Source organism: Kogia breviceps, chromosome X, assembly GCF_026419965.1.
Source record: "Kogia breviceps isolate mKogBre1 chromosome X, mKogBre1 haplotype 1, whole genome shotgun sequence".
Classification (NCBI taxonomy): domain Eukaryota; kingdom Metazoa; phylum Chordata; class Mammalia; order Artiodactyla; family Physeteridae; genus Kogia; species Kogia breviceps.
Window position 1 is genome coordinate 130,253,471 of NC_081330.1, and position 14,038 is coordinate 130,267,508.

The 14,038-nt window shown below is 47.7% G+C and overlaps 1 protein-coding gene across 8 annotated transcripts in view; it reads right to left on the reverse strand.

Moving 5' to 3' along the window:
* The window catches only part of STS (steroid sulfatase), a 165,121-nt gene that overhangs the window by 83,245 nt on the left and 67,838 nt on the right, over positions 1–14,038 (reverse strand). For all 8 annotated transcript variants that reach the window (XR_010838699.1, XR_010838698.1, XM_067023752.1 and 5 more), the window contains one exon: positions 1,223–1,363. Coding sequence is in view for 6 of the 8 variants with exons in the window: in XM_067023750.1 (XP_066879851.1) it covers positions 1,223–1,363 (141 nt within the window). In the remaining 2 variants the exon portion in view is untranslated. The remainder of the gene's footprint in view (positions 1–1,222; positions 1,364–14,038) is intronic.

The following is a 14,038-nucleotide window of genomic DNA, read 5'->3' on the forward strand; positions in this document are numbered from 1 at the left end:
TATTCTTTTTTTTTTTTTTTTTTAACATCTTTATTTGAGTATAACTGTTTTACAGTAGTGTGTTAGTTTCTCCTTTACAACAAAGTGAATCAGTTGGGAACTATATTCTTTACCTTGTAATAAACTATAATGGAAAATGGAAAAGACTCGGAAAAAAAGAATATCTACATATATAAATAAATGTATGTATAAATATATACATATAAGTATATATATAAAAATACATACATATATATTGATATAAAACTGAATCGCTGTGCTGTACACCTGAAACTAACACAACATTGTAATCAACTATATTCAATTAAAAAAAAAAGAACTGGATGCTAATATGGAGGACAAGGCAGATTTAGGGTATTATTGATATGAATTCTTACTTAGGATTTTACAGCCCTTTTTTTCTTTTGGATAATTGGCAGACAGTGAACCTTAAAGGCTTGACTGTGATTTTTTAATTAAGACACTTTAGTAAGAACAGTTATCTATTATCTCACTAAAGTTTAGGAATATCATATCTAATATTATATCTAATACTGATGTCATATGGTATTTTAAAATGATACTTAAAATGAAAAAAGAAACAAATTGTGACCTCGATAAGAAAAATTACATTACTAACAAGGTTTGTGTCCGAAATGTCTAACGGTGAGATCTAAACTTTTCACAAAATGAAGCAGAAGGTGGGGAAGGAGACATACGCAGTCAACTAAAATTTTAAGAGGACGCTGAGTGCAGATCTTATCCTTGCACGTGCTTTAAACAAACTCTAACAAGCATCATTCTCAGCCTGAGAATCCAGCACAGCCTGGCCCAGAGGCAGAAGAAAGGTTCAGAGGCGACAGCAAGTGGTTGACAAGGGGGGATGGGTTGGGTCCCAATGGGAACGGAGCCAGAGGCCAAAAACAGAAGACAAAAGAGCAGAGGCGAACCAAAGGGAGGGAAACACGGTGATGGGAAAAAAGCCCCCGAGTACGGGCGAGGAAGAAAGAATTATGACCAACACCTTCCCAGTGAGCTGTCTGAGTTCATCCAACAGTGATTCGAATAGAGGAGTCATGGCAGCTGCCCACTAGCGCCCGCGTGTGTCTACGTGAAGCGGCACAGGAAAGCGTGCCGTTGAGGGCTCTGAACGTTTCCCCGTGGGCTGTGCTCTGTGAACGCGCGCTGCCCATCACGGGACGGCAGCCTGCGAGGGCAGCCCTGTGTTTCCACGTCAACCGACCTGAGGGTCTTGTTTCCATAGCAGCCAGGATCCCCAATGCCAAGGTCGTCGGCCATCAGCAGGACGAAGTTGGGCGTTGGCGCCGCGTGGCTCCGGGCCTCGCAGACCAAGAGCAGCAAAAGCAAAAGGGTCCCCATCTTCCTGCAAAGGGCACGGGGAAGAGAGACATGAAGGATGCTGGCCTGAGGCGGGCCACCCTCCTTCTCTGCGACCCTCCCCGTCCTCCCAGTAGAGGGCGTGCCGTCGACCCCGCCAGCCCCGAAGACACGGGCTGCAAAGCGTCTAAGACGTCACGCGGGCGAAGAACCGTATCCTCCCCGTCCTCTGTGTCTGTTTCCAAAACAAGCACTTCTTTCTCCCCTGGAGAGCAGTGACCTCTCCTTTCTACCCCAAACCAAAACACAGGCTCTGTCTAGAAAAATGAAAACACGATCGTCTCTTTATGGAAGGCGGGTTCTGTGTCCTCAGCTGAAAGTTCTCTGCACTGAAAAACAAACAGGCGTTTCAGGACAATCCAACCGTCAGTGTCAAATCCTTCCTAAAACTAGCCATGAGTGTCGGTGTAGCGGCTTTTCAAAGGGAAACACGTAGACTTGGGCGTGATGCAACCCTTTCCAAGCTCACGGAAGACCAGGTTCCCAGCCTGGGGAGGCTCTGGGTGCTAGCAGGTGGCAGCAAACGCAGTGGACGGGGGCGGAAATCCATCCACCTTCCATGGCTGTCACCCCAACGCGCACTCACCCCCCTGCCGCGGCATTCCACCCCTTCCAAGAACAATGGGCTGGAGGGCTCTGAGGGTGGGTGCACACCTGCAGCTCCTGCTCCGAAGCGCGTGGGAACTACCGAGTGAGCGCTCAGGAGAGGGACGGAAGCTGCCCGCGACTGAGCCGCGGGGGGCGGAAGCATCCTCAGGCCTATGCCCTTGGGTTAAACGTCCGCGGGGCCAGAACAAGGGGCCAGACGGAGGGGTGCACACACCTGAGCTACCGCTCGCCTCGAGAGAACTCAGGTCCGAGGGAAACGAGAGGACCCCTTAGCAGAACCTGTGGCATCAGGAACTCACCGGGGGTGGGAGGGGGCCTGGGACACGCAGACCCCACGGGAGCTGTGGGGTTACACAGGAGGCAAGGTGGCCACATGCAGCAGGAATCCCAGCACGGTTTCGTCGGAGCAAACAACACGGGTCCTGCTTCCGGAGGACGCCGGGACGCCGACCCAGCCACCCTCACGTGGCCCTCCTTGTTCTCCGTAACACCGATCCCCACCTAGAGTGGGATGTGGAAAGACAGCCCAGCCCCCAACGATGTCCAGGCCCTCGCCCCTGGAACCCGCTTGGAACGGGACGATTCTCTGTCACGGGAGCCGTGCTGTGCCGGGACCCCTGGACCCACTCACCCGATGCCTGCAGGGCACCCTCCCACCCTGACCTGTGACACCAAAACGTCTCCCGTCGCGGCCTCATGTCCCCTGGGGCATAAAGTCACCCCCAGTGCAGAACCACCGAGTCACCGCCGGCCCATCACCCTCTTCATCGTCTGTAAAATCATCGGCGAAACCTTCGCTCCTGTATGTACCCAGTGACGACTCAGCCCCTTTGCTGCCACAGGCGGGTGGCTTGGCTTCTGTGGAGGGATTCGGAAGCTCCAGCCCAGCTGAGCAAGTGACTTTCTCCTTTGCACCCGCGAGCCCGTCTTCAATGCTCACAGATCACGCCCCTCTGCCATCGCGTGCCCCCGCCCGTCACAGAAGCCCTCGCGTTCCTGGGCATGTGGGCAACGAGCTCCAAGAGGCTCTTCAAGGAGGACCTCAGGCTCCGAGCACTCCTTCTCGTCGTGCCTCGCCTGTGACTTACCCGTCTCTGGTCCACGTGGAACATCTCTCCCCACCGCGCCTTTACATCAGGTGTTCTGCTCTCCCTACAGTCGTCTTGCCAGTTGCCTTTCTGAGTCCAGATCAAAGGGTCCTCACCCTCGGGGCGTGCATAACTTGGAGCCGTACCTTCCTCTCTCGACCTACTTGCAGTCTCCCCTCTCACCTCTCAAGGATCTCCGCACAAAGGCAGACTCGGCGCCCTTCGTCTGAAGATAACGAGCCAGGGAAACGTGACCATTCAGTGTGCTCTCTTTGGTGGCCCGTCTTTGTCGGGGAGTAGAGAGGCGTGAGTGCGGAATGGAGAGTCGAGGGTCTCGTATCAGCTCAGGCCAGCCGCTGCGAGGCCTGGGGCGCGAGCATCACCTCCTCGCGTGCGTGACTCCTCCACGTCTCACCAAGACGCCGGCTCTGCGGTCGGGCGGTCAGCTGAACGCCTGTTGCTTGTTTTCAGTGCGGAGAACGTTCAGCTGATGACACAGAGCCCGCCTCCCGTAAAGAGACGGAAAGGAAGGGTCTCCGTGAAATCAAGACCCCCGCACTCCCATGTTCGTTGCAGCATTATTCACAGCAGCCAACATACAGAGACCACCTTCGTGTCCACGCACGGACGAAGGGATAAAGACAATGGGATACAATGGAAAGTGACTCAGCCTAGAAAAGAAAGAAATCCCGCCACTTGTGACACTATGGATGGACCTGGAGGACGTTATCCTAAGGGAAATCAGCCAGTAACGGAAGCACACATACCGCATGACCTCACTCATATGCAGCATCTAAAACAAGAAAGTTGAACTCACAGAAACAGAGGGTATAACTGCGGTTGCCCCGGGCAGACGGGGGGCGGTGGCATAGAAGAAATGGGGAGATATTGCTCAAAGGGTATAAGCTTCCAGTTATAACATGAATAAGTCCCGGGAAGTAATGTGCAGCAAGGTAACTATAATTAATAACACTGTATTGTATACTTGAAATCTGCTTAAACAGTAGATCTTAAGCACTCTATCCATTAAAAAAAAAAAAGTCTTTGGCTTCCTGGGTGGCGCAGCGGTTGAGAGTCCACCTGCCGATGCAGGGGACGCGGGTTCGTGCCCCGGTCCGGGCGGATCCCACATGCCGTGGAGCGGCTGGGCCCGTGAGCCGTGGCCACTGAGCCTGTGCGTCCGGAGCCTGTGCTCCACAACGGGAGAGGCCACAACGGTGAGAGGCCCGTGTACCGCAAAAAAAAAAAAAAAAAAAAAAAGACAGTATGGTACTGGCACAAAATCAGAAATATAGATCAATGGAACAGGATAGAAAGGCCAGGGATAAACCCACACCCTTATGGTCACCTAATCTAAGACAAAGGAGGCAAGAATAGACAAGGGAGAAAAGACAGTCTCTTCGATAAGTGGTGCTGGGAAAACGGGACAGCTACATGTAAAAGAATGAAATTAGAACACTCCCTAACACCAAACACAAAAATAAACTCAAAATGGATTAAAGACTTAAACGTAAGGCCAGATACTATGAAACCCTTAGAGGAAAACATAGGCAGAACACTCTAGGACATAAATCACAGCAAGATCTTTTTTGGTCCATCTCCTAGAGTAATGAAAATAAAAACAAAAATAAACAAATGGGACCTAATGAAACTTAAAAGCTTTTGCACAGCAAAGGAGACCATAAATAAAACAAAAAGACATCCCTCAGAATGGGAAAAAATATTTGCAAACAAAGCAACTGACAAGGGATCAATCTCAAAAATACACAAACAGCTCATGCAGCTCAATATCAAAAAAAATAATAATAATAACCCCAAAAAACTCGAACAAACAATGGGCGGAAGACCTAAATAGACATTTCTCCAAAGAAGACATACGGATGGCCAAGAGGCACATGAAAAGCTGCTCAACATCACTAATTATTAGAGAAATGCAAATCAAAACTGCAATGAGGTATCACCTCACCTGAGTCAGAATGGCCATCATCAAAAAATCTACAAACAATAAATGCTGGAGAGGGTGTGGAGGAAAGGGAACCCTCCTACACTGTTGGTGGGAATGTAAACTGGGACAGCCACTATGGAGAACAGTATGGAGGTTCCTTAAAAAACTAAAAATAGAGCTACCATATGACACAGCAATCCCACTCCTGGGCATATATCTGGAGAAAACCAGAATTCAAAAAGATACATGTACTACAACGTTCACTGCAGCACTATCTACAATAGCCAGGACATGGAAGCAGCCTAAATGCCCACTGACAGAGGAATGGATAAAGAAGATGTGGTACATATATACAGTGGAATATTACTCAGCCATAAAAAGGAATGAAATGATGCCATTTTCAGTGACATGGATGGACCCAGAGACTGTCATACAGAGTGAAGTAAGTCAAAAAGATAAATACTGTATAATATCGCTTATAGGTGGAGTCTAGAAAAAGGGTTCCAATGAACTTATGTGCAAAGCAGAAACAGATCACAGATGTAGAGAACAAATGCATGGATACCAAGGGGGAAAGGGGGTGGGGTGGGATGAACTGGGAGACTGGGATTGACAGATACACACTACTGTATATAAAACAGGTAACTAATAAGGAGCTGCTGTAGAGCGCAGGGAACTCCACTCGATACTCTGTCATGGGCTCTATGGGAAAAGAATCTAAAAAAAGAGGGGCTATATAGGTGTATGTATGACTGATTCACGTTGCAGAAACTAACACAACTCTGTAAAGCAACTATACTCCAATGAAAGTTAATGAAAAAAAGACCAAGCTCACTCCCGAAGCAAAAATAAATGAAATAAAAAGTAAAGACACATGGCTCAGCTCACCCACCATGTGACAAATGAATTTTTGTTTTACAGTTGAAAGTTGAAGATACCAGAAGAGGAATAAATGTTCTTATAGCAGACACATGTGAAAGAGATTAAATGGTGTGAAACTCAGACTCTCTGTGAATCTTAAGTAAGTTTCAGCCCCAAATCCAGCTACTCAGAGACCTACTTTGGGCTACTATGCTTTTACTATACACAAAAATCAAATTCGATTTATTTTCAAATAAATTTTGCTTCATTCTGTATTTACTTATATTCTAAGTGTACACAAGAACAAACACACAAACCAAGTCTTCAGAGAACCACTCAGGTCCAGTGTTTCCCTCCAGCTTTTTCTTTTTTCTGTGCTTGTGTCAACAGCTGAATGCACAGCACTCCGATGCCTGTGCGCCCTGGACGCTGCTTTTGTTATTCCATGCAGATCTCTCACTGCAGGGTGGAGGGAAGTCTAAGAAAGAGCCGGGGTCAGACATGGAAGACACTATTCAGCACACGAAGGACGCTCATTTTTACCCAGAAGTGATGGAGAGACAGTAAAGGTTTTAATTAGGGGGTGACAGGCAGGTTTGATCTCCACCGAGATGGGTATCCTGCCACTCTGGGGTGGACGGATTGGCACAGGTTGGACGTGAAGATAAAGGCCATGGCCCTACAAAGATGTCGGTACCCAGAGCAGGTGGGGACAGGCAGCAGAGGTGAACAGAACTGCATCGAGATGCAGTCAGTGGACCTCGGCAACTAACGCGACAGGAAGTGTCAGAAAGAGAGGGCCGTGAAGGGTACTTCAACTTTGCTCTCTGGAAACAGACAGGGGCCGTTAGCTGTCAAAGAGCACAATAAAGGAGAAAACGTTTGGGGTTTAAGGTTTTGAATCCTCTCCATGCCAGGATGTTGCTGTAGTGAGCCCCCCCCGCCATTGTACATATGCTCTTTGGAAAAAAAAAAAAAGCATTCCAATTTTCTGTGCTGTTCAGTGAGAGGGTTCGTTTATGCGTAAAACTTCTGAATTGAAATCCAATAGGGCAAAAATCCACTAATCATTATTAATATCTATATTCATTTCTGAATTGCCAAATGGTTTTGGTTCGCTCACTGGGACCCTGTATCATGTGTCTGGGGTAGATATTACTAAGGCTAATGTGAGAAATACCACCTAGTCCAATAAAGAATGTTTCAAATTGTATGTTTCTCAATAGCCACTTACAATCCCACTGCATTTGAATTATTATTGTCTAAAGTAACCAGAATTTATTTTTTCCCCACAAACATGGATTAGTACAAAGTGTTTCTAAAGAGGTTTCAAACTGTTAAAAGAGTTAGTTGATAAAAGTACTTAAAAGTTAAATAAAAGTGCTCCAAGATATGAAGAGTATAGCACATTAACTTCTGAAAAACAGAGTAATGTCCCCCCTGAAAAAACTAAATTATTTTTCTGAACAACCTTAATTTGGCAAAAAAGCAGGAAAAAAACACTTTTTTTGAGAATGCAGCTATTCCTAAAACAGAATTATTATGAAACAGAGAGACAAAAGAGCATTTTCATATAACTAGAGATGTAATTACATTAAATTTGTTCATTAAAAGAAAATTAACATTGCACGTACACGACGGAAACTTTACCACAGCAACCAGAATATCCCCGATCTATTTGCTTGACGCGGAAAAGGCTTATTGGGAACAGAGAAAAACCTACACTGCAAACCACACTTTGTTTAGAAGAAGTGCCATTTTTGTTCAACGCAAGCTACGTATCATCAATGAACTTTGGCTAACAAAGTGTTACCTAATAAACGTCCTATTTTAACTTCGTGAAGACAAATAGTCTGACATCAGGGCAGCAAAAACCACAGCTGTTTCTATAGATGTAAACACCTATTCAGATTGCTTGCGTTTTTTCTAATATAAATATTCATGTCTTATTTATTTAGCGAACCCCGGTTTTTACTGACTGCGCCAGCCTGGCTGGTACTCTGGTCTGTGACTTTTTCAGGATGCTCAAGTACACGCGGTACAGCTAAAGGAACTGTACTGAGTATTAATAAAGAGAGGTATCTTTAAAAAAGTCAGTCTCGCCCCACCTCTCTGTCGACACTTGAAACCTTCAGGACGGTTGGGGAGACAGTCAGTTCTGGATGTTTGAAGACTCTCATGGCTCCCCCTCACTTCTTCCCTTGCTCCTTAGTGCAGCTGATGCAGCGAGACACAGGCGGGAGGGCAGCAAGCAAGGGACCCAGATGGGAGCCCGCCCCCGCCATGCCCATGCTGTCGCCCTGCCTGAGTAGGTCTCCGTTCCCATACAATCAGGGGGGCTCCCGGCATGTCTGAAACCCCTCCCTGTTTCTGTGCCCACACCTGATGGTTCTTCTCTACGTCTGCCTGGAAGTGACTCTGCATTGTTTTCCAACTAGATACAAGAGGGACAGACTCTGAGAGCGTCATCACAAGGCAAAACAGTCCATGAAAACTGTAAAAACCAGAGTCTGAAGAGCATGTGACGGCCCATCCTGTCTGAGTTCCTGAAGAGCATCTCCCCCGCCGCTGACTGTCAGGGTCAGTCTCTGGCTGCCTCAACCTGCACTGGGCACCTCGGCAAAGGCGGAGTGTTCACCTTGAGATAGAGAAACAGAAAAGGCAGGTGCCCTGGCTGGGCTCCGGCTGACTTAACGGCGCAGACGTGACTGCGTCTGTCATGAGATGAGATCCCTGCCGGCCCAGTCCAGAAGCTGGGGAATTTCTCAAGCAAAGGTACCAACGGTCCTGCCATGGCCTAAAGACCCAACCAGGCAAGGCAGCTGAAAAGGGAGCCTGCTGCTGGAGTTCAGAGCAGCAGGAAAATACAAATGCAACCCCAGTTGGAAGAGCAAGAGAGCGTAAGTGTTCAGAATGAGACAGCAACGGCAAAAAGCAGCAAAAACAACTCACACCCCTCACGTGGCATCAAACTGTTAGCCTGGAGGTGCCCGTTTCACACACATTGCCACCTACTTCTAACAGCCAACGTCGCAGGCTGTTACTGTGCCCGTTTCACAGATGAGCAAAGTGAGGCCGAGAGGTGACATTATCTGCTGGAGGACATGGAGCCAGTGAATGATGGGGCGGGGGTCACAGCCCAGCTCTGTGGGACGCCAAATCCTTTCCGAGACAGAGGTGAGGAGAACTGTCCAGCTAAGAGCGGGCTGTAGGGACCTCCTGGGAAGGGGGCCGGGGCCGCGTGTGCAGGCAGGGAGGATCCTGTTTCATTTTATACACGGTGGCGTTGTTTGAATATTCACGATGCACTGGGTAAGGTGAAAATTATTTCTGACCGTGATAAAATCCCCATAACGAAGTTTACCGTCTTAACCATTTTTAAGGGTACATTTCGGAGGCATTAAGTACATTCACCTTGTTGAAAACGATCGCCCCCTCCCCATCTCCAGAACTCTTCATCTTGCAAAAGGGAAATTCTGTCCCTGTTAAACAACCGCTCATTTTTTTCTCCCCCAGCCCCTGGCACCCAGCATTCTCCTTTCTGTCTCTAAGAACCTGACAGCTGTGGGTGCCTCTCAGCAGCGGAACCACACAGTATTTGTCCTTCTGCATCTGACTTATGTCACTGACCACAAGGTCAAGGTTCATCTGTGTCCTAGTGCGTGTCACGATGTCCTTGCTTTTTAAGGCTGAATCATATTCTGCTGCATGGATAAAGCACACTTTGTTTATCCATTTGTCTGTTGATGGCAATTAGTTTTAAAAGACCACATAGAGAAAATGAGACACCAAATCGTTTCACCACTATTAACTCTCGCCCTGGTCTTCCGACCACTCTTAGAAAGTTCTCTTTTTTGGCTGTTTGCAGGGTTAAAATTTGTGAACACCTACAGATTTTGAAATTATGTAATACACCCGTTTATAACCTGTTTGATCACTCTGAGCTGTACATTGCTATCTTTGCCCCGATTATAAGATTCTTCATTTATGAACAACTCAAAGGAACACTCTTCTTCACCATATAGTAACTTCTCACTGAATTCTGAAATAACTGAAAAACAAAAATGCACTTTTGGTACACTAAATACATATATGCGTGCACTATATATACTATATACCATATACATACCTATGTAGGATGACAAACACATACTATAAACATATATGTAGTGACCAGTAGTATGCTAAAATACGTATCTCAGTTCATAAATAGGTTACACACATACACATCACCTTGTATTCACATGTTGAAATGTCTATGACTATCAATGTTTGATAAAAGTTAACACTTTAGTGTTTTCCCAAATTTACAAAAGAACTTTTTGTTGCTGATGATGCCTTATTTTCAGTCTAAGTAGCTGAATATCTCGTAGCCAGATGTCTACAACTAAAGGTTCGCTTCTAAGACAAAGGAAGATTAGCAATTCACATACTCTGCACGTAATAATTCGTAATTATCGTGAGCGAATATTGAATCATGTTCTCATGCTACCCAGAAGATATCTGACATCATGGAGCTTTGATAAAATGTCATTTAAAAATTTTTTTTTATTGGAGTATAGTTGATTTACAATGTTGTGTTAGTTTCAGGTATACAGCACAGTAAAATGTCATTTTGTAACGAGTGGATTGCCTTTTCAGATAAGAGCTTGTCTTAACCCTCAACTGATTTTTTTTTTCCAAAGCAAAAAAAAAATGCATTTTGAGATGGAGCTGTGCTGAATCTAGCACATTCACAAATGTGAACAACCAACACAGAGAATCCCTGCTAGAGCTTAATTCCCTTTCACTTTCTTACACTTTGGAAGACTAAGCATTCTTAAAACAGTGTTCTTTATGCGGTTTCAAAGTTCTGTAATTAAGAGATGCCTCCTGGGACTCCCCTGGTGGTCCAGTGGTTAGGACTCCGCACTTCCACTGCCGTGGGCCCGGGTTCAATCCCTGGCTGGGGAACTAAGATCCCACATGCAAGCCCCTCCCCCCACCACCCGCCCAACAAAAATCAAATAGGTGCACTGAAAATAAAAAAGAGAGAGGGAGAGAGAGGCCGCCCATAGATAAAGCCAGCTGGAATTAATTGTAACAGCGTTTGTTATGACCATGCGTGCCCCTCCTGCAGACCTCCACCCGGAATGCATCTGAGTGAGTTCGTAAACGGGAGTCTCCCCTTGCAGCTCCAGTTCTGACTACTGCAGCAGGATCCCGAAGGACCAGGATCTGTGGCGCGTCCGTGCACAGGGCGCTTATCGTAAGACAAGTGTGTAGGACGAAGCCCTTCCTCTCTTGCTCTGCCTAAGAAGCTGTTCACCCTCCACTCCTAAGGGCTGTGCCATTATCCACCACGCATCAGGGCTCACCTCAGGTTTTCATTCATTTACAACTGGCTGAATTCTACAAAGAAAACGGTGTAACCGGAGTGGTCCTCAAAATTCTGGGGAATGTCAAGACCCTGAAACCTTCCTCCCTGGCCTGTTGAGAATCTCCCTAGCTGGAGAGTCCTCGGTCCCGGAGAAGAGTGAGCAGACAGATCGTTACACTGGGAGATGGAAGGAAGGGTGAGAAAGCCAGGTTTGGGTGACCTCTCTAATGCTAAGAGTGATTTAGAGAAGGATTCTGTAAGAAAAACATACATAGAAACGGCCAAGATCAGGAGGTCTGCATGCTCCCCAAGTTCCTATGTGGAAATGCTAACTCCCAATGCGATGCTATCTGGAGGTGGTGGCTTTGGGAGGTGATGAGGTCATGAGGGTGGAGCCCTCACGAATGGGATTAGCGTCCTTACACAAGAGGCCCCAGAGAGCTCCCTCACCCCTTCCGCCGGGTGAGGAAGGGATGGCGGGCCGCCTGGCTTATGCGAGTCCAGTCCCTCCTGCTGGAGTTCTTTTGGGTTCGGGGCTGGAGCCGACAGTGTTGCCGTGTCCACAGAGGTCCTGTCTGCACACAGAGTTTTCTCGGGGCCCTCACAGGGAGGGACAGAGCCTGCGTCAAGACAGATTGGGGATATCTGCGTATTCCTGCATCGCCTGGCCGAAACAGAGTACCCCAATCTCACCTCAATTTCTTTTTTTTCAAATTTTAATTTTAGTGGAAGTACAGGTGATTTACAAGTTCGTGTGAGTTTCAGGTGTACGGCCAAGTGATTCAGTGACACATATACGTATATTCATTCTCTTTTAGATTCTTTTCTCCTGTAGGTTATCGTAGAGTACTGAGTAGAGTTCCCTGTGCTAGACACACACAGGGATATATTGCTGGTTATATATGTTATCTATAGTCGTGTGTGTATGTGTGTTCATCCCAAGCTCCTGATCTATCCCTCCCCCCCATCAGCAGCAACACGGATGGACCTAGAGATGATCATACTAAGTGAAGTCAGACAGTGAAAGACAAATATCATATGATATCACTTATATGTGGAATCTAATTTTAAGAAAAACATATAAATGAACTTATTCACCCAAATTTCTCACATTCACTGTGAAGGAATGGGCCCACATTACAGGCAATCGGACGGAATGAAAATGCATGAGGAGAAAGAACAGGGTACAAAGTGGAAACCGTGAAGCAGAAGAGAAAGCGAGGGCTTTGGAAAAGACATGAACGGCTTCTTTACATCCTGATGCTGTCACCTGTGCTGTAAATATCACAATGCCCCCGGGGTGGCTCCCCCTGACACACTGAAGCTCTCCTGACGGAGGTGGGAACCGCTCAGGAGGGCCGTGACTTGAGACGAGAAAGAAGAACATTATTTTGGCTACGAGGATCTGGGCCAAGCTTGACCGATTTAACGACCAGATTAGGGGCACAGGGCAAAGACGGCTCAAAACAAGTAGGACGTCCCCACTAACGGGATGGTCAGCTGTCACTCCAAAGCTCACACTTCAGCAAAGCTGGTTAACCCCCTGCCTTGAAGGAATTTCATAGAAGCGATCATCAGCCTGGCCACCTTTCCAGGGAGGATGCGGTGCTCCCTCCCCAGCACTCACAGAAGCACTGATGCTCTTTTAGAGACCATAAATAAGTGCACAGGGCACTTACTATATAAGCAGAATACAAAGGCATTTTTCTAAAAAACTGCTTCGGTAGCTGAGATGGTGCGCAGCCGACATGCCCGGCCCCGTCACCATCAGAACATTCTCCCAGGGATGGAGTCCAGCCGGAGGAAGATGCAGGGCTAAACTTGTCCAAAGTGAGGGAATGACCATGTCCTTGGTGGTGAGTCTGCAGGGGACTCGCCCTAAGGCCTCAGGGGACTGTCGGCTGGCCTGACGTGCACACTGAGACGACGGGACTCTCCAGCAAAGAGCCCCGTGTGCTTGGGTGTCGGCAGGGCTTACACCCTGGTCCCCTGACCAGCGCCAGACCCTGCCCTCCGTCCTTCCCCGCGAGGAGTCAGCCTTCCCGGGGCCGGGGTCCGGAGAAGCAGGCACAGCCCCCTCATTCCCCATCAGAGCGGCACCCTGCTCCCCCGTTCTACCTCCCTCCCCGGTCCAGGCAAAAGTGGGAGCAAATTGGAAAGGGACTCTTCTCAGCCTCTCCCTCTCCGAAGAAAGCGTTCAGAAACAAACCGAGGCAGAGGAAGGTGCAAACTCCAACAGCGCTGAGCATGTGTCACTTTGCTTTCTCTGAAACCATCCTCCGTGCCTCAAGATGGTTAAAAGAAACAAATGGAAAGAAGTCCAATAAATGTCTCTGGTTAAGCAGAATGCATGTGTAAAATTTAGGGAATCCCCCGGCGGTCCAGTGGTTAAGACCCCACGCTTCCACCGCAGGGGGCGCAGGTTCAGTCCCTGGTCGGGGAACCGAGATCCTGCATGACGTGTGGCACAGCCAATAAATAAATAAAAAAAAATAAAAATATAAGATTTACTAGTACAGGAACAGAGCGCCACCCCTCCCACGGCGCCCATGTAGCCTGCAGACGGTGCCTGGTGTTCAGGGATCATCTCACGCACCCCTCTGTTCATTTCCCCATGACCTTCCCATCACGCCAGTCTCCCCAGCTCCAGACCTCTGGGCTCTGGGTCTGAATGTGGTTCCCCAGATCTGCGCTGTCTGGCTGTTTGCCATCGGATCCCAGATACCCTTCGAGGACACCCCGGAATGCAAATGCTGACACTGAGTCTCTGTGCACTCAGGAGACAGGTACATCGTTGAA